This window comes from Lissotriton helveticus, chromosome 2_1, assembly GCF_964261635.1.
Source record: "Lissotriton helveticus chromosome 2_1, aLisHel1.1, whole genome shotgun sequence".
Classification (NCBI taxonomy): domain Eukaryota; kingdom Metazoa; phylum Chordata; class Amphibia; order Caudata; family Salamandridae; genus Lissotriton; species Lissotriton helveticus.
Genome location: NC_136059.1, coordinates 2,041,963,232 through 2,041,983,876, shown reverse-complemented (window position 1 = coordinate 2,041,983,876; position 20,645 = coordinate 2,041,963,232). Strand labels below are relative to the sequence as shown.

At 41.9% G+C, this 20,645-nt stretch overlaps 1 protein-coding gene across 1 annotated transcript in view; it reads left to right on the top strand.

Annotated features, from left to right (window-relative positions):
* The window catches only part of FSTL5 (follistatin like 5), a 2,936,723-nt gene that overhangs the window by 245,335 nt on the left and 2,670,743 nt on the right, over positions 1-20,645 (top strand). Inside the window, exon 2 of the mRNA XM_078677005.1 lies at positions 16,777-16,915. Coding sequence (XP_078533131.1) covers positions 16,778-16,915 — 138 coding nt within the window. The 5' untranslated portion in view covers position 16,777. The remainder of the gene's footprint in view (positions 1-16,776; positions 16,916-20,645) is intronic.

Sequence of the window (20,645 nt, the reverse complement as noted above, 5' to 3'; positions counted from 1 at the left end):
GAAGTTAATTAAGTAATAATTTTTTTAAGTATTAAATAATTGTTTATTATTAATTAGTTAATTGATAAGGAATTAGGTCAACTGTCTAATATAATATTTTTTTATGTTATAATGTAGGTGTGGGTTGCTTAGTGTGCATAGGTGTAGGGTCGGAAGTTAATTAAGTAATAGTCAATTTTCAATCAATTATTAATGTTTATTTAATTATGTAAGTAATTAATAATAATATAAATTGTTTATTAATTATATTGTTTGTGTTTGTTAGGGAATAGAGTGGAGAAGTAGTCAATTATAATGAATTAACACAGGATTGGTCATTCATTAATAATTATTTTATATATTACTTAATATGTTAATTGTATTATTTTTACTTTAAATACATTTTTAATTGTGTGTTGCTATGTTTGTAGGAGTATAATGTGGAATTTTAAATTAATGGTCAATTAATAACAAAATTGCACATTTGAAAATAGTTATAATTGTTTTATTAAATAATTACCTTTTTAATCGCTATTTAAAATTTATATATAAAAGATTTACATTGATAGTTTTTTTATTTTTTGTTATTTACCCGAATTATTAAAGTATGCTATGTTTTTTTAATGAAATACTTTTTCTACAGTTACAGGAAGTAGAATGGTAATAGTAAATTTTACCCCTCAGGTGTTTCAATGCTTTCCCTACTGTTGCACAGACTGAGTGGGAATAGTAACGTTTACCCCTCCAGAGTCCAATGGTATCCCAGCTGTTGCACAGACTGTAATGGGAATAGTAAATGGCATCCCTGCGTTGTCCAATGATTTCCCTACCGTTTCAGGGACTGGAATGAGAATAGTACATTTTTCCTGTCTGGAGTCCAACGCGTTCCCTACTGTTGCACAGACTAGAAGGGAATAGTAAATTGTACTCCTCCGGAGTACAATGCTTTCCCTACTGTTGCACAGACTGGAATGGGGATAGTATATTGTATCTTTTCTAAGTCCAGCACTTTCCCTAGTGTTGTACAGACTGGAGTGGAAATAATATGTTTATTTTTACACAGTTTAGTAATTTCTTTTATTGTCTAAATATATTTTTTATATTAGATATATATATGTGTGTGTGTATACTTTTTAAATGTTATAATTATTATTTGTATTGTCTAAATATATATAATTGTATTATTTGTTGTTTTATTTTAGATTATATGTATACATGTGTATACATTTTAATTGTGTAATTAATATTTATAGTAAATATGTTTTAATGCTTTGTTTTGCTTTAATTTCAAAATAGTTTTATGCTATATGTTTTTTAATATATTTAAATATATATGCTTGTTATAGTAGTTAATTAAAAAACACAAAAGACATAATATAACATATTAATAATTAATTATTTAAAAATAGCTGTTAGAGATATGTATACATAAACATACACATTTTTTATGTGTGTATGTGTTTCCATAATATGTATTTTTTTATTATTAAATGTTACTTAATTGTATGTAATAAACATTATATTATAGCTATGTATTAAAATATGTATGCTCACTATTTTAACGTGTGTACTTATACAAAAAACGTTATATTTTTTAATGAAATTAGAGTAAACTATGTGTTTTATTCTATATTTGTGTACATGCCTTTATAAGTATAAAAAACTATATTTATGTGATCGATAATTTTGACACAGTATTCTGTGCCATAATATTTGTGTGCTTGATATTCTGTCACTGAACTGTCAGTCACCACTTTTCTTAGGCATTTATGTTGGTGTAATTCACTTTTCAGCGACCCAGTACCACAGCATCCCGCTGGACCTTAAATGAAAATTATTCTCACCTTTAGGCATAAACTAAAAGCTGCTTTACTGGCAAAGCTGAGAAGTGAGCTTCTTGCTTCCCCTTTGAGTGTCAGATTAAAGTACCAAAACACATACATATTACATAAGAGAGTTTGTTCATCCAAATGGAGAGTCGTGGTCTAGCTGGATTCTCCAGCTTTTGATATAAAGGCCCAGACGATATATATAGCATGTCAATTGCAATAAACAACCCATTATAGGAAAGATGTACCTTTCTGTTGAAGTGAAGCAGCAGTGGTTCTATCAACAGCTCAGTGGAAGAAATGTTTATGTCGATTGTTCACACTTGAGGGACAAAGATTTTCCCAAGTGTAAATACGTCTTCCATATGGAAAAAACAAAGACACGTTGCATTCAAAACAGACAGGTGATTCATGCAGCCATTTTTTTGCATGTAGAAGTGTGACTGCATAAATACATAGGGGCAGATTTATGAAGGCCTTGCGCCGCCGGTGCGTCATTTTTAACATGGGAAAAAGTGACGCACCGGCGGCGCAAGGCCTTCATAAATCTGCCCCATACAGTACATGTGCTATCACCTCGCATGGTATAGCATCGGCACATTTTTTTCTGCAGTTTAAAGTCCGACCTCGAGAACAGTTTTTAATGTACCAAAGGGAGTGTGCTGGCAGGAGTCAGGAAAATGAAACGATTCAAACAAGGGTCAGGAGGTCCCTCTGCAGTCATTTGTAAGAAAAGCTCATTCAGGGACTGCCTTTTTATTGTATGTGCAGAGTGTTTCTAGTGTTCATCCACAGGAACATAAAATGTATGGGGAAGATAGTGTTCTAACTCGGTAGATAAGGCTTATAATAGTTCTAGCATTCAGAACGGAGCTCCTGAGCATCGCTGTTTGCACCAGCGCGAAGCTCTCCACCAAGCTCTATTAATCGCATTTTAAGGGCACTCACAGATGCGAAAAGGGAGTGTTGGGTGGCTGTCAAGGAACATAACAGGACACCAAAAAGGTAGCGAAAAAATGAATTGTTAGAGCTTATAACCCGTTACGATGTAATGTGCTTCCAGGAACCCTGAGCCCAAGGGAAAATTCATCTCCCAGGTTATTTCGAATTTTCCATTCCAGCTGTCAAATTATAAAAATAGAAGTCCTTGTGAGCGCCTCGCAGTATATGTGACAATGTACCTAGACATCTTAACCACCCGAATTATAGGTAATTGTTTAGCCTGCTTGTGAAAAGAATTTAAGTAAAGCTGAAAAGGCTGCCTTCTCTTTATTTTTATTTTTTTTTAGTCAACGAATATGTTAAATTGTATGTAAAACTCACCAGACTCGGTTTGAAAAATGTTTTAGACTCATATTTAATCTTTGGATCAAGAAAAATGAAGTGCAGATGTTCATTATGGGTGTTTTTCATAGCACTATCCCTCTTTGTTTGAAAGGTGTTAGACTGGAAATCTAGGACCTCATTTACAAGGCTATGCGTCACTTTTACGCCGCTGATGCGTCACTTTTTGTGACGCACCAGTGGCGTAAAAAAATGCGCCTTGTTGCGCCATATTTACAAAGTGACGCATCTAGGTAGATGCGTCACTTTGGAAACCCCTGTGCCACATTATACCTGCGCCAGGTATAATGTATGCAAGGGGGCGTATTGACGCAAGAAAGGGCTGTAGAAGTGACGCAGTGAAATATATGTGATTTCACTGCGCCACTTCTAGGACACAAATGCATCCATTTCTGCAGGCCATTTCACATGGGGCTTGCCCCATGTGAAAGGATACATTGCTGGAGTTGCGTCATTTTTGTGACACACTCCAGCAATGCGCCACTTTTGCGCCATACAGATACGTCAGAAATACTGACGTATCTGTATCTCCTTGCGCAATGATGCGTCATACTGTAAATATGACGCATCATGGGTGGTGCAAGGAGGGCGCAGTGAAAAGTGACGCATCGCTGTTTTCACGCAGCGATGTATCACTTTTCATAAATGAGGCCCCCAGAAAATAGGACAGATGTTCTGAGAAAAGAGGCCAGACTTGCAAACTTAAAAAATTATTGAAGAATCAAAAGCTTTGCGCTTTAAACAGGATAATTGCCCAAGTTAGGATGTCTCCGATTCCATAGTTTCAAGCAACAGTGGCAGAGCTAAACATGTCACCTCACACCCACCCTCCATCAAGGGATCTTTTAAGATACTGCTTATGCTAGATCGTGACCATTCAGCCCACCATTTTGTCATTCACAGCATTCCCCCGACTGGTCATCTAGGAAAGCTGACTGAAATATTCGCACTCAAATGATTAACGGGAGGTGGTGGTGAAGGGGGGGGGGGGGGCGAGTCCGTTCCCTTCAGTGATTTAATGACTGGAAAATCTTGCCAGGCAAGCTGGCTATGCTGTCCTCCCTCCGTCGCATATGGGACTGTTAAAATGCCTTGTAATTTATTTTGGGATCAGGTGGTAAAATTTAAAAAACTAACAAAATCGGTGCAGGCTACCATAAATATCTGCTTGCTTTGTCTCCAGTTCCTCTTTACACTTACAAAAGAGAGAAAAAGAGTGAATATAAGAGAATAAAGCAGACAATTGTACTTGAAGGGCACAATGGAAATGATTGCTTAAATCAAAACGGAATATAAGACTTCAGTTAGTAAGGAGAAGAGGAATTCTATAGAAACACTATGGAAATATAGTTTTCAAACAAGCAGTAGGGCCCTAAGAAATGTTTGCAATTTATGTATAACTAAGAATGAGGCTCGATCGCAGCAGGGGATAATAAAGTCTCTGAGAAAAAAGTTGCAACGCCCCAATTAAGTGGTTGTCTGAGGCCGTTGCTATTACATAGTTTGACAGTCTATGAGAAAAGAAGTTCAAAGACATCAGATGCAACTATTTCATCCAATTCAGTTGATCATTGGAAGTCGCTAGACCAAGCAGATTGCCTCTATTATTTAAAAGCAATTTTGGTTCAAGTTTGCATTCCCTATATAATATGGGAAAGCTGGTCTCTCCCACAAACTATTGCATCATTGTGTTGCTTGGTGTGACGTGTCAGTCACATTTCTGATTGAATGAATGGCTAGCCTGAGCCAAAAATATGAAATTAGTTCTATATTATTTAATTGGCTTCACATAAAAATGTGAAACTAATTACAGCATTGCAACGTTGCCCCTATTTATTCGTCACCTTATCCATTCAAAGGAGTTGCACATATTCTCAAGTGTAGATTGTTTGCTATGAATCAGATATAGTTACATCCATTCATAGATTGGCAAATTAGGGGATTTCAGCAACGATATTATTATACACCTTCCAGTGGTCATACACTAGCACATGCATGAGCAGAGCAACTGCCGGTGGGATCGTTCCTCTGAAAGCTGAAGGCTGAAGCGTTTTCAGAGAAGGTACCATCCCCCAGATTCATCATGCTCCTCTTTTGCGAGTCCTTAATAGCGATTATTAAGGAATCGCTGTTAAAGACTCGCAAAACGGGATGCATGTAGAAATCGCAAAATTTATAGCAATTTCTACAGCTTCCTTATTTGCGATTCGCTAATTGCAAATCGCAAATAAGGAATGACTCCCCGTTCATTCCTATGGGCCTTAGGCCCATAGGAATGAATTTGCGATTAGCAATTAGCGAATCGCAAATAAGGAAGCGATTTCAAGGGTGACACCCTGTAGCACCCCTGAAATGGTGCTTTACACTGGTGTTGCGCACACACATGTCCAAAGGACATGTGTGTGTGTAACATCCAACTTAGAAAAATGCACTTATGTGCATTTTTCTAAGTTTTCGCTATTTACCACGAAGTCAGACTTCGCGGTAAATAGCGGCCCAAAATTGCGAATTCGCAATTCTAAAATAGTTCATGAATTGCAATTAAGGAATCTCAAATAGAGATTCCTTAAATGCAATTCCTCGCAATTTAGCGATTTCAAAATTTGCGATTTTTGCATTTGGGATGATAAATACCAAATGCAAAAAAAGCGCTCGCAAAGTGCCAGATTCGCAGAATCTGGCCCTTTGCGAGCCGATTTTTGCTTCATGAATCTGGCTGCATGTCTCTTGCACTCAATAGGTAACTTTTTTTGTTTTTTAAGAATAAACTCCTTAAGGGGGAGTTTGATCTTAAAAATAATGAACCAATGGGCATGAGATTTCTTCCTGTTAGTGGGGACCATTGATTGAGTTCCATACTTGGGACCGTCATACCAAGCTTGGCTGTCCTACACAGGAAAATATAAATAGGTCATGGTAACCATCACTGTGACATGATAGCCCTGTGGCAGATGGGCCATTGGGTCAGTTGTTTCCGTCAATGGGACCATCTAAAAACTGTGTACTTTACCCACCTTTAAATGAGGTGGTCAACTGTGATTTTGATGGGGCAGATGCTTGCTACTTTTTGGTGAGTTCTCTTTTTCCACCAAACTCTAAATCAAGGGCTTAATTGGTGTAACTTCAAATGATAGCGTTAAGTAAAAATTCGTGAAAATCAAGGTATGGGCAGTATAACATTGCCTCATATTGTATGCTAATGTGTGGAAATTATATGTATCTTGGTGCTTTGTAAAGATAATTTGCTTTATTCTTTTAGTGGTGGTGATTTTTCCTTGATTATACGTTTCTACTACTTTGCAATGCCAGATGGGTGCAAATACATACTAAATTAGTTTTGTGAATAATGGCTACTTTGCAAATACCATATAGGCTCATCCTCGACCTCCCCAGACAGGTCCACATCACCCCTCACCTGAATAAACTCCACTGGCTCCATGTGGACAGGAGATATCTATTCAAGATTCTGAATTACACCTACAAAGCCCTGCACAACAAAAGACCAGCATACAACAACCACCAGACTCCTGCGATACACCTCCCTCTCCCTAGAGGAGGATGCTCCTTCTTCCACCTCGCCACAAAGTCCTGGACCGATCCTCCCCCCCACCCTCCATCTCCTGACATCATCCTCTCTTCAGGAGTACAGAAGAGGATCTGGCAATTCAAATAATGAGCCGAGCATGAGTGATTAGTCTCGCTCTATAAATCTATCTTCATTGATTGATATATTTTTAGGCATATATCCGAATGATCCAGATGTAAATGGTTACAAATGTGTGGCAAAGTGCGTAGAATAATAGTGTTTTATAATGGTGTAGGTAAAAATGGAAGAAGTTGCTGCATTCATTGAAAGAAAGTAATATTCCTTGAGTATTTGACATATTAATAACCAAGGCAATCTAATATTAAAATACCTGACAGGCCCCACAGCCGTATTTTACACACATTCAAGTAAATGACCTGGGTAAAGAATGTTGAGTGTTTTAAATTAAAGGGACAATACACCTGTGGCAATTGAACTGGAATCCTAATCAAGGACAAAAGGAGTGGTCTGCTAATGATTGCAACCTTTAAGAAAGCAAGTAAATGTAAAATGATTGTGTGTTAGACAAAGTAAACATGAGGAACAGCTGTAAGACTACAAAATGCTATGAGGAAAATGTAAGTGATGGGACAAGCTAAACAAAAGACCACAGGAGCAGCAAATTGGTCCGAATGTGTGTAATTGCCGCAGGGTATTCCCAACAATGCTCTACTGAGACCCAACTGCACATACCTTAACCACGATGTGTTTACAACAACAGCAACTTTACCACTCATGCCTTTACAAAGAATGTGATCATCAAGGCACTATTGTTAAAGGTTTATGTGTGGCATAGATACAATCCCAGAACATCTGCCTTGAGCCCTAAAAACTGGCCCCCAGCTCTGAAAACTGCCCCTTCGCCCCCTGCCCTGAGTTCTAAAATTTGTCCCACTGCCCTTAGCCCCAAAACCAGCCACATCCCTAGAACCTACCCCACCTCCCCCCAGCCCATGCCCATCTTACCAAGTGGCATCCGAATATGTCTCTTTACCCCGCAGTCTTTCTTCCCGCAGGGAATCACAACGCTGTTGTTACCACGACCGCTTTGTGATTCCGTATACCATTACTCCACAAGTCGGAACAACGACTTGTGGAGGGGGGCGCTAGATGTTGGAATAATATAATTTACTATTCCAACTCCAGTCAGTGCAGACACTAGGGAAGTTGTTGGGTTTTAAATCCAACACCTCCCCCTCCCCCCCGCAAGTCGTTGTTCCGACTTGCGGAGTAATGGTATGCAGAATCACAACGTGGTCGTGGTAACGACCGCCTTGTGATTCCATGCGGGAAGATAGTTTCGGGGAAAACATTGTTTACCAGTGGCGTCCATGTCCTTCTCTATGCTGTGATCCTTCTGGTTCCTCTCCCCACTCATCCGCTCAAACAGCCACAACACTGACTGCCTTAAGCACGCATATATATATGTGGTTAAGGCAAGCGTTGTTCCGCTTCCAGGGAAACTGCATGTGTGCTTAAGCCCGCATTGAAAAGGCTGTTTCCCCTCCACTGCCGACTCAGAGAATTTTGAATGTACATTCTTAGAAGTATCAGGCATTCACTATCTATCTACTATGTGAGAAAGCACCACTGAAAGTTGTGAATTCGGGAAGCCGGGAGGCTGTTGCATGAGATTGTACATTTAGCACTGTGTAACTTTTAATCTCGTTTTTTAAAGTGTATTTGCAGCCAAAATCGGCGTTTTTACTTATTGCACAGTAATGGTAGCAAAATAGCTTGATTTGATAAGCATTAGTCGACTACCTGCTCCCCCTCCTTACAGCAGCCCAGGACCACTCCCAGCCGAGTATTGACGCTGTGGAGTCGGTCCCGAGCATTAAATTAGCGGCGGCCATCTTGGGTGTGGGGTAGGATCGAGTGCGCTCTAGTCGCGCTTAAAAGGGGTCCCAGAACACCTAGCAATTGATTGCCTGATTGTTGAGCACCTCCTGAGGCGGAAGCCGGGAGGCTGTTGCATGAGATTGTACATTTAGCACTGTGTAACTTTTAATCTCGTTTTTTAAAGTGTATTTGCAGCCAAAATCGGCGTTTTTACTTATTGCACAGTAATGGTAGCAAAATAGCTTGATTTGATAAGCATTAGTCGACTACCTGCTCCCCCTCCTTACAGCAGCCCAGGACCACTCCCAGCCGAGTATTGACGCTGTGGAGTCGGTCCCGAGCATTAAATTAGCGCCGGCCATCTTGGGTGTGGGGTAGGATCGAGTGCGCTCTAGTTGCACATAAAAGGGGATGGTCATGCCTTCGCGCAGCGAACGCGCACAGCGGACGCGCCTGACCCGCGCCGGAGTCGCACCAGAGTCAGGCCCGTCTACGCCCGTCCACGTCCGGCCGGGTCCAGGGGCCATAATCCCTGGCCCAGGTCCTCAGTATTCCAGAGAAACCTTACTTGCACTAAATACTAACTCCAGTCTCTTATGCCCGCACATATAGAATACATTGAAACAGGAAAGATTGCTGAAATATATAGCTAAGCCACTTACTAACAAGACTAATTTGAAGAGGGAACTTGGTAAAGTAACCTCACAGAGCATTGCTCTACTTAATACACGTTCCCTCCAAAAACATAATCTGGAAGTGTTCTCTCTGCTCCAAGAAGACAACTTAGATGTCTTGGGGGTTACGGAAACCTGGTTAGAAGACTCGTCCATGCCCGACTTGGTAGCAGCACTACCCCCCAACTTCAGTGCCACTATTCACAACAGGAAAGATGGTAGAAAGGGGGGGGGAGTCGCCCTTCTATATAAAAAATCTTTTAAATCCGAGATCATCTGTGCAGAAAGTCTGGAAGGTGCGGATATTCTGGGAGTCAAGCTCTGCTCCACCACCAACTGCTTGGTGATACTCCTCGTTTACCGCCCCCCAAGGACTTCCCCAGCTTTCATGGAACCTTTTCTGGGTCTGGTTCATGACCTACGAACTAGGTATGAGGGTCTCATGATTATGGGAGACTTCAACCTCCATTGGGAAGAATCCCCCAAAGACACTATGTCGAAACAGCTAGATGAAGCATTGACTTCGTTAGACCTAATCCAGAGGGTGACTGGTCCTACTCATGAGAAAGGTCATACTCTAGACCTGATCTGGATGTCAGTCCCGATGTTAGGCCCCATTACTATATCTCCCTGCTTATGGTCGGATCATCACCTGCTGCAGGGTAGAATAGTATTTCCAGGACAAAGCGCACCGCACACCGCTGAGTGGCAGGTCGTGAGAAGGTGGAATACAATCAACACTGACACACTTATCTCCACTCTAGAGAGACTACCACCTCACCTTAATAGACAACCAGAGGATGACACTGAGACAGCCAGTCTCAAACTATCACGAAAACTGGAAAGCGTCATTGAGGTGGTGGCTCCTGCACGAAGGGTTAAAATTGGAGATAAGGAGAAAAGTGCACCATGGTTCAATGAGTCACTAAGGCAATTGAAACGCTCTCTGCGTCGGTCAGAGAGAGCCTGGCGCAAGGGGTATGATTCTGACAGTCAAACCTTATATGCCAAAGAGTTAAGTACATATAAACAAGCTATTAGGGCTAGGAAAGCTGAATTTTATGAAGACAGAATTGCAACCTCTCCTAATCCCCAGAAAGAAATCTTTAAGGTTCTGTCTGAATTGAGGAAAAAGAAGGAACAGCCCCCCTCCTTCTCACAAGAAGACTGCCAAAAATGTCAGTCTTTCTTTACAACTAAGATTGTTGATCTTCTGTCCGAAATTAAGATGACCCCCAGATTGGACTGTCCCGATACTCCGACCAAAACGACCCAAACAGTCACCCAGACCCTTACCTCAATACCCTTACTCACTAAGGAAACTATTAGAACAGTGATGGGCCGAGTTAAATCAGGTTCACCGGCGGACCCGTGTCCCCCAAGGGTCTTTAAACAAGCATGGTTAGGGCTAGAGGACGACATACTATCACTCCTGAATAGCTCGCTCATAACTGGACAGGTTCCATCCAACTTCAAGGAGGCTCGTCTGATTCCCCTCCTGAAAAAGGCAGGGGCTGATACCAAGATCCTGAAAAATTACAGGCCCATTTCACAGTTACCGTTCCTAGCAAAAATCCTGGAACAACACGTATTGCCCACTCTCTCTCAACATCTAGAAAATAACTCTCTACTAGAGCCCAACCAGGCTGGTTTCAGGGCCCACCATAGCACGGAATTGGTCATGCTTTCCGTGCTGGACGACCTGAGACTTAAAGCGGACAGGAAAAACCCATGTGCCCTGGTTCTGCTAGACCTCTCCGCGGCATTCGATACGGTCAAGCATGACCTATTGTTGTCGCGGATGTGGGACCTTGGTATTCAGGGCACCGCCCATGCCTGGCTGACATCCTTCCTGGAGTCACGGGTCCAGAGAGTGCAATTGGCTAACCTGGTATCGGAGGCAGTAGGTATCACATGCGGAGTCCCTCAGGGCTCGGCATTATCACCTTTATTGTTCAATGCCTACCTGCAACCTCTCATCTCAACATTAAATCAGATGGACTGCAGTATATACAACTATGCCGACGATACGCAGATTATTATTCAAATCGACAACTGTCCAATGGCATACCAGAGAATGCAGAACATTCTAAAATTCACCGTGAACTGGATGACGACCAACTCATTAAAAATAAATCCCGATAAGACCGAGGTGTTGGCGATCACTACGGCATCGAGCCCCTGGAACGACGTCCTCTGGCCTACCGAATTAGGGCCATCCCCAATACCAGCTGAAGCAGTAAAAAGCTTGGGCCTGATTATCGATGCAAACCTCACCATGTCTGCCCAAGTCTCAGCTGTAGTGGGTACTTGTGTGGGTGAATGAGGCAATTGCGCAAACTATCCCCTATCCTGACGGTAGACACGCTTAGAAGAGCAGTATCAGCACTGATCCTGGCACGCCTGGATTACGGCAACGTTCTGTATGACAATATCCCTCAAAAATTGTCGAGCAGACTGCAGATAGTCATGAACGACGCCGCCAGACTGATCTTCAACAAACCTAGAAGGACTCAGGCTACTCCCCTCCTCCATAAACTCCATTGGCTGCCGGTGAAACAACGGGCCAAATTCAAGGGCCTATGCATAACGCATAAAGCACTGTACGGACAAGCCCCAAAATATATCAAGAAACGTTTAGTTCCATACGCCCCAAGCAGGAATTTACGATCAGCAGACGCTGCTCTACTGATTTGTCCGCGTTTTAAGCTATCCTCCTTTGGAGGGCGCACGTTTTCCCATACAATTCCCAGTGCATGGAACAAACTGCCAGAGAGCCTGCGCAAAGAAACAAACCTCTTATCTTTCAGAAAAAAGCTAAAAACGGTGCTGTTTCAGGAGGCCTGGGGTAATGCCTAACTCTCTCCCCTCTAGTATGGTGCTCACTCTCTGCAAAGCGCTTAGAGACCCCTGGGTGATAAGGCGCTATAGAAATCTAACATACAATACAATACAATACAATACAATACAATTCCAATTGATTTTCAGTATCCAATGCCTTTCTATTTTCTCTGACTCCATTTATTATTAAGTAAGACAGTCTGTCGAGGAAGCTGAATTTGGCAGCTGGCCTCTATACCTCACTGAAGAGTCCAAATAAGCTTGAAACATGTTTCAGGGTGCTTGTGGTCTCTTCTCGATTGGGCCTTGCCTGAGATATGGCCCAGGATTTCGCATATCAGTATACTCCAAGAAAGAGATCCGGGAAGCTTGTGTCATTTGGGTGGACAGGAGTAGGACTAGGGTAGGTGTAAAGGGATACCCTTAAAATGGAAGAGGCATAATATGAGATGATGACTGATAAAGAAGTTGATTGGGCGATTGGGCATGATAAATGGGAGGGGTTCTGATTAGTTAGGGCCAATATTGAAAAGGATGGAATATGGGAAGTGGTGAAGTGGAAGGCAAGAAGCAAGGTATATGGGGTCTTATCCTATCTTATATCTGTTCCGGTTCAGATATTCTTTTTTACAGAATCATCCATTATTATATCAAGGAAGGGAGACCAGATACTCCTGAGTGATTCTATGTTATCTTGTGGTTTGTTGATGAGCTGTTAATATGAGACCTCTTCATAAATTCTAATTTGGCACTCATCATGAGTGGGTAGCATTGATGAACTCCAGTTTCACAGTACGTAGAGCTTGGCCGTAGCCATGACCTTCATTTGCATGCTATATTTATGGCCAGTGATGTCAGATAAGTCGCCAGTGTTGTGTACCATGACTAAGGTTTTTGGTAAAAGGAGTTCCACAGCTGACCTATGGTATTCCCTATTCGGGACCATAGCTGTTCCAATCTCAGGGCCATCATAAAGAATATGGACTGTGTCACGCGCAGGTTGATCAGATCTTCAGCATTTCAAATAGTGTAGTATGCCTGAAGTAGCAAGTTTCTGTGGTGCCCAGTACCAGTCATGGACCGTTTTAAAGACACAGAACTTTATTCTACACTCCCGGGTCCCTTTGTATAACTCATCTGTCACTGTCTCCCAGTTCTGGTCTATGTACTCCATTTGCATCTGCCTTTGCTATTTGATGCTAAGATGGGATAGAAGGGGTCAGGGGTGAAGGTGCTGGACTATCAGGTTGTAAAAACCCGCCATAACTCCCCTGCACAATCTCCAGTGTTTCAGATACTGTAGAACTGGAGAATCTTGGATGTTCCATGACGTAGCCCTAGGGTACAATGCAAAGTACCCATTGCATGTGCTACCATTTCTGACATGTGGGTAAACAGAATTCCTCCCTCAGTGTTTTAGATGTTTTCAAGTGCCCTAAAGTTAGAAAGTGTCCAAAAGTCATAATCCCTGCCTACTTCCAGACTTCTCAATGTATAGGTGCCCCCTCACATGGATGACTGCATTGTTCGATAAGGGTACATGGAGATGCAGTCTGGGATTTCTCTTTAAAGGTTTGTGGGAGTGCTTCAAATTTTAACTGTGTTCTGAATTATGGGATAGGATGCTGACCTAGATGGCATATTGTATTGATAGAGTAGATGGTGGCCTGGTCTGTTGTGAGTAATGTCCCATTCAAGGCAAACCAGAATGGGGGATCATTTGCCCTGAGCCACATATATGATAGCTGTGAGAGGTGTAATAGTGCTCAATGCAGGATAAACGTAGGCCCCCACATCTCCTGTGGGCAATGAATTTGGACATTTTTAATCTCTCTTTCATATCTCCCCAAATAAAACCATTGGTGCCCTTATCAATGGATTGCAGAACAATTGTCCGGATTAGATGAAGTAATATTCCCTGGATATAGGTAAATCATGGATCCACCACCGTTTTTAGAGCTTGCATGCGGCCCTGCACTGACAGGTTTAGATATTTGACCTCTATTGATAAAGATTCTTAAGTAGTTAAGACATTCCTTCTTCCATCTTAACAGGCATGGTGTAACTGTGGCCTTAGTTCTAACATATAAATTAGCTAGAGATTCCGTTTTGTCCCAATCAATTTTATAGCCAGATGTCTCAAAAAATCACTTATAAGGATCATCAATCCTGGCAGTGAGTTGTTGAGAGCGGTATGTGTTAGCCAGATATCATCTGAGAAAAACAGTTGTTTTGATAGATGTTTGCCTGTAGTTTGAACTGTTTTGCAGAGGATATAAATAACGGTTCAATTTCTAGAAAGAACATTAGGGCGGACAGAGGCCATCCCCAATGGTTTCCTCAGTTCACTGGGAAGGGATCATAGAGGAAGCCCCCACAGTTGACTTGCATGGTAGGAGTGCTATGTAACAGTTGGAACTTATTAACCTCTTCCACGCTCATGACGAGCTCGTCATGAGCCACGGCGCTCCAGTGCTCATGACGAGCTCAGCTCGTCATGGCCCGTGGAACGCTCAGGTGCGGGGAGAATTCCCCCGCTGTGCTGAGCATTCCACGGGAGTCAATACACCTGAGCGCCGTAGCTCATGACGAGCTGAGCTCGTCATGAGCATGGGGGCGCTGTGCGCACCCCCCTCCCCCCAGCACAGCGGGGGAATAACACCCTCAGCGAAGGGGTCAATTAGGTTGTCTCCTACTCCCATTTTCCATAAATACAGAACATATGTCCCTGTTTTATATGATTTATTGCATTTTCAGCATCAAGGGACACGGCCAGGGTATTCTCCTGTGATAACCATAAAATATCTTCCAAGCACTGTAAGTAATTATGACCCTCTATGTTTGCTTCGGTTTCTCCAGGGACAAGGCAATGTGTAACTGCGGAGAGAGATTGCAGGAGGAGATGGGGCATGGGCTCATCCAAACTGCTTATCACCCTCAGTATCACTAGTACATTCTCTTACCATGGTCAGTGCCCAGTTGACACAGATTTTGCTTCTCTATCTAGTTGTTGTGGGAGGAAGGAAGAGTTTGAGTGTCCATCATTGACGGGGTGCAGATGATGTGCAGGATAATTAGAGCATGAGCAGGTGGGATCTTCACTGCCCACATGCAGTGTGGTGGTATTCTCGTCTCAGAGCTTGCCACCTCTGGGGCTTATCTGACAGGCCAGTCTGCCTTCCTCAGGGATGCGATGTCGATGTCGGGTCGCCAGTTGTCTCCAGCCCATATTCCGACCATCATTGATCAGCGAGGGCATACCGAGTGGCGCTTTCTTATAATGTAAAGTGCTCTTAGAGCATGCAACGTATTGCTGGTTGTAATTTATTGGATGACTCAGCATACAATAGACCTCAAATAGTACAATGTTGGTAGACACTATTATACTCTAGCATGGCAGTGGCCTGAGGACGTTATGGCTCGTCTTTGCTTGGGGGCCAAAATGATCCTGGAATCAACAGAAGGTGGGCTAGTGCCTTGTTTAGCATGTTTCCTGTGATGGGTCTCTCAAATCAGTACAGTTTTACCTTTGGTTCACTGGAGCTAAATCACCAAGGCTGAACCCCTTCCAGGTTCTTGTTGTTTTGGGGCAAGGTCCCCTCCCCTTTTTAACCAATTTCTTTTGGATAGCTGATCACTCTCCTTTATGTTACAATGTGGCATTTGCATGGCTGCTTGGGACTGGAGTGCCATTCCGTTGATTAACCACAAGTGATTTGTGATTTATACAGACCCAGGGCCCTGCCTTTGCAGTCCTTTTTTGATGTTTTGGCTAGCGATGCCTTGGATTACCTTGAAAGTTGGGCTTATGCACTTGCAACACTGTTAATATTAAAGTGCCCACCATGCAGAGGCTGAGTGGGTGGGAACTGCCTAATTAGATGCAGAAGAGGGATATTGATTAAAGTATCTGTGTATTATAGGCCTGCTAGCTTCAGCCCTAAGGGCCTGCCTTCACTCAAGCTCTTTAGCTGAAAGATGCATGAAGGGATAGGAGGCTGCCAGTAGGCAGGAACCTCTCAGGGACCAGATCTCACTATGGGAAGTTTGGATGGGCTAGTAGACCTCAAGGCTCAGGCGGGGCATGCTGTATTGGAGAGAACCCTACTTAATACTCCTGCCTCCTTTTTCCACAAAATGAAAAAGGTCTTGGCCCAAATGCGTTTCAGGCTGAGTCAGGGACTTCATATATGCTTATACACCCTTTCTTCGGCAGAGACCTAAGAGTGGTATCTTGAACGGCCAACATAAGAGGGAAGGTCGAGTTAGCTCGCTTATACATAAAATATACAAGTTTGTAGGTGACATGGTAATGTATTCGTATGATGAGAGTATGTGGGAGTTTTTAAGATGTGTATAGCCTGATAAGGAATGTATTCCATAGTGTTTTAGAAACATATATTATGGTTGCATCATAAAATCATTATTACCGACAAATATCGTTTTGCGGTATTCGACTGCCTCATAATTTACTCGTTCTTTTGCATTCATTTTCTGTTTGTTTTGGTTGTTACATATGACTTTCAGAGCAATTCGTGACAATGTGTCAAGACTGCTGATTGGTCGCAACTTGATGTACAGTCGAGCTAATAAATGGGCCTTGTGCATAAGAAGAGTTGTCGTTTCTATATATTTGCAGGTATAGATAATGCTAATGCATATATTATTTTCACTTTCACAGGATGAGATCGGTAAGGATGCAGAAATGGTGGGCAGCTGTCGTGTGCCTGGGATGCATTATTTGGGAAGTGGAAGGAAAGCCAGCCTTCGATGGATATGGGATTAAACCTTACCAGCCCTTCTTGAGATTGCGGCACAAGGTATCAAACATTCTCATCTTTTAAAAAGTTGGTATGATACATAATTAAAATAAGACAACCTTGTTTGATTATTATTAGCGGACCAAAATTAGTTGCTCGTATCTAAATATATTTGTATTTATATCGAGTATAGAAAGTACTGTGAAGTTACAAATCCGTTTTATGAAATTGTTTCCATACATATATAAGGTCAGTGTTATTTTCCTTGTTTTGCGTGTGAGAGGCATTTCTGGCTGTTTCTGTCCCGCGAACAGAGCTTTTACAGACCAGAAATAGACCAATATGGTCAATCCCTTTTTTGTGAAGAGTGAATGTTTATCATCTCCAGCATCTCTTGCATTAATGATCACTAATGGAAGATTCCAGGCCATACTGAAATGTGGCTTGGCACGTATCAACCTTCAAGGAATATATGATTTTTCCACGAAGACAAGTTCCACGCATGGCATTACCACGCGAATTTTAGTTCGCATGTGTCTTCACCACGCAGCATTTGACAACGCATGTTTTTACTCCGCAAAATGAACGTTACGAAACATCTCACGTCTCATTTAAATTTACATAACGATGCTGATAGGCTACATGCAGTACGAAGGAAAAGATCGATGTTTTAAACAATTAAAAACAACAGATTCCCTTACATTTTATTTTTATTTTTTTCATAAAGCGCTTAAATAATACCTTAATTAATAAAGTTTAGATTCTTATCTGACCCCTGTACGTCTTTCCCCATCAGCCCTTTCTTCCACCGACCACGGAAACAAGCGTCAAAACACGTCTATCAAAACTGTGAAAGGACTTCAATTATGACGTACACGTCTCCTTGTTGGTGAGGCTATTTCCTTGTTCGTTTTTTAAGTTTTCTTATTTATTTATTGTTATCCGCTTGTTTTTTTTTTGGGGGGGAGACCCCCCCAACCCCCCCTAGCCCCCCCCCAACTCCCCCTAGCCCCCCCAGCCCCCCCCCCCAAGCCCACGCAGATCGTACAGGCAGAACGACACGAAGGAATACCACTCGCGTGGTAAAGACGGACGTTGAAAGCATACGCGTGGAAAAGACCTTTTCGTGGTGAGTGACGCGTGGTAAACGTTATGCGGGGTAATTCCTTCGTAGTAAATGATGTTTCCCACCTTCAAGTTGGTTGTGTGCGATAGACACTGGTTTACCATCACCTGAACCGATTGAAGAGAGCAATATCATGCTGTTGCAGAGCGTCGCAGTGGCTGTTGCTTTCTGAATTACCTTGTATGTGTACCTTTCTCCGCAAGAACTGCTTTAGAGATCGAATTCTATTGCAGTGTGTACCGACCTGTGCCTTCCTTCATCTTTATTTTGCCAGTCCGTATTACTTTCAAATCACTAACCGCCATCATTCTGGCTGAGCCTTACCGTTTAACATATGGAATGTCTGGCCCAGCTATTTCCATATGTGAGGATGCCATTGTTACGGTAATGCAAAGAGTGTAAAAGAGGCGAAATACTCTCTATGAGCTATAAGTGACCATCTGCTGTTCCTGAACACAGCTAATTGCAAACAGAGGTGTACCAGACCTCCCTAATTGTAACCCTTTTCTAAAGTGATCGAGCACAGTCCTTAAACCCTACTCTATACAAGTCCATCCGTCTGAAGTTTTCTAGTTTTCGCTGTTTTTTTTCCTTTTGAACTTCTATGTTATCGGTATCCAGGGGCGTAGCAAGGTCAGTTGGTACCTGGTCCGGAAAATTTCTTGACACCCCCGTCAGTGATGACACTTGCCACCCCCGGCTTGCAAAAATTGCAAAAATATGTGTTTAAAACACATGTTTTTGCCATTTTGTCACCCCCCTCAGTGATGACACCCGGGGCAGCCCGCACCCACTGCACCTCCCTTCCTACGGCACTGTCGGCATCAGTTTTATCCTAACACTGGCTAACGAATCATATGTTATTTTTAAATAAAGGCTCTCTCCTTTACATTTTGTACAAATATGTATGAAAGAGGTACTCAGCAGTCAACATATTAACAAGGCTAAAGCAAAATAAAGGTAGTTCTTTCAGGTGCGTGGTTGCTTTGTGTGTTGAGTGGTGAAGTGAAGGAGATGCAAGGAAGTGCATTCAGGAGAAGAGTCAAAAGTGGGTGCTGAAGAGGAAAGAAAATTGAGGTTTAAGTTATGTAGATGGACGACTTGTGGAGAGAAAAGGGACATACATGTCTAACATAGAAGACAGAGTGAAAATAACTTGAGTGGTTGGGACACTGCTGTGACTACCCCTTCCACAGTTATCAGTAATGTTTAATTCATAGTTTCACAATGTCAGAGTTAAAACATTTTCAATATTAATTATTTGCAACAAAATCATTGTTGTTATTCAATTTTTGTTTTTGTTTTTTAGGATATATTCCATGTAATATTCATCACAAACTCAGCATACAAGCAAAAAGTATAGTTATAAATACATATTTCATGTTATATAACTTAGACGATGTGCGGGAGATACCAAATTACAATAAACAGCTATCAGCAAGATGCAAAGAGAATACATACCATAAATTCAGTTGTCTTAAAATCAGATTGAAAATTAGCTCGTAAAGTGCATAAAACAAAATGAGGGAGAAGAGGCCAAATGATGTACTCAAACTCTTCAGGTCTACCCTGCTTCTTCAGGCAGAAAATGTTGTCCCCAGAGGTTTTCAAATGTCTTCACTTCCCCAGTTCATATTGTATATAACTGTTCGCTAATTCTAATTTGCCTCATTTTCTATAGCCAGTCCTTCATTGTGGGGATCAACTGAGTTAGCCATTTTTTAAATAAGAGGGACCGATACTAATACTAATATTAATTTTACCCATTTATCAGGTAGCCCCAGTGCCAGATCATACCCCAAAACTCTCAGCCAAGGGGTTGAGGCAATATTCATCCTGAGTTCCCTTGCAAGGTTCTGGAAGATTTCAACCCAGTGTCCCTGAATGGATGAGCAGTGAGCTTTTTAAATGCGTCCAGTTGGCAGGAGATTGGATACACATCGAAAACAGTTGCCTGACACACTGGGATTAATGTGTGTTAAAAAAGCCAGGGTTCTTTAAGGGAGCCAATTAGAAGAAAAAACATCTGATGCCAATTATCCTCCCTTAACACACTAAAATTCAGTGTATTTATTTCTCAGTTCCAGGCCTTCTTATTCGTCCCATTTATTTATAGCTTTTGAGCAAAGTCCATGCCTTTAATAGCAGAGAGCATTATTTTTCATTCCCCTGGCTTTTCCAGTGCCCCATCATCAATTAGAGCAAAGATTGCCTCTCTGCTATTGAGGATTCGGCTTAAATCTAGAATAGACAATATTTATTGAGTCTTCTAAATAAGCCCAGGAGCCGAAAGTCATTGTGTATACGCTGATCGACTTCCGCTAAATTTTGCCTTCTATCCCCCAACAGGAAATCCAAAATTTCCCTATATCCCACTTTTGGAAGAGTATAGATTCAAGCTTCACCCCAGGTTCGATATCTACTGCACCAGGGGTGTTGCCGTATTAATCAGGGAATGGAATATCTCCAGTGAAGATCCCCACACTTCTGAAAGAATCACTTCAAGCTGTTAAAGCGAACTCTTATGGGTAACTTAGCAGACTTAAGCACTTCCAGTATATAAAAATCTTCAAAAATCAATTGTATTAAATTATATGCAGCTTTGAATTAAACCTAGATATGTATTGTGCAAAATACTAATATTTAGGGTTAGGGAGCACCAAC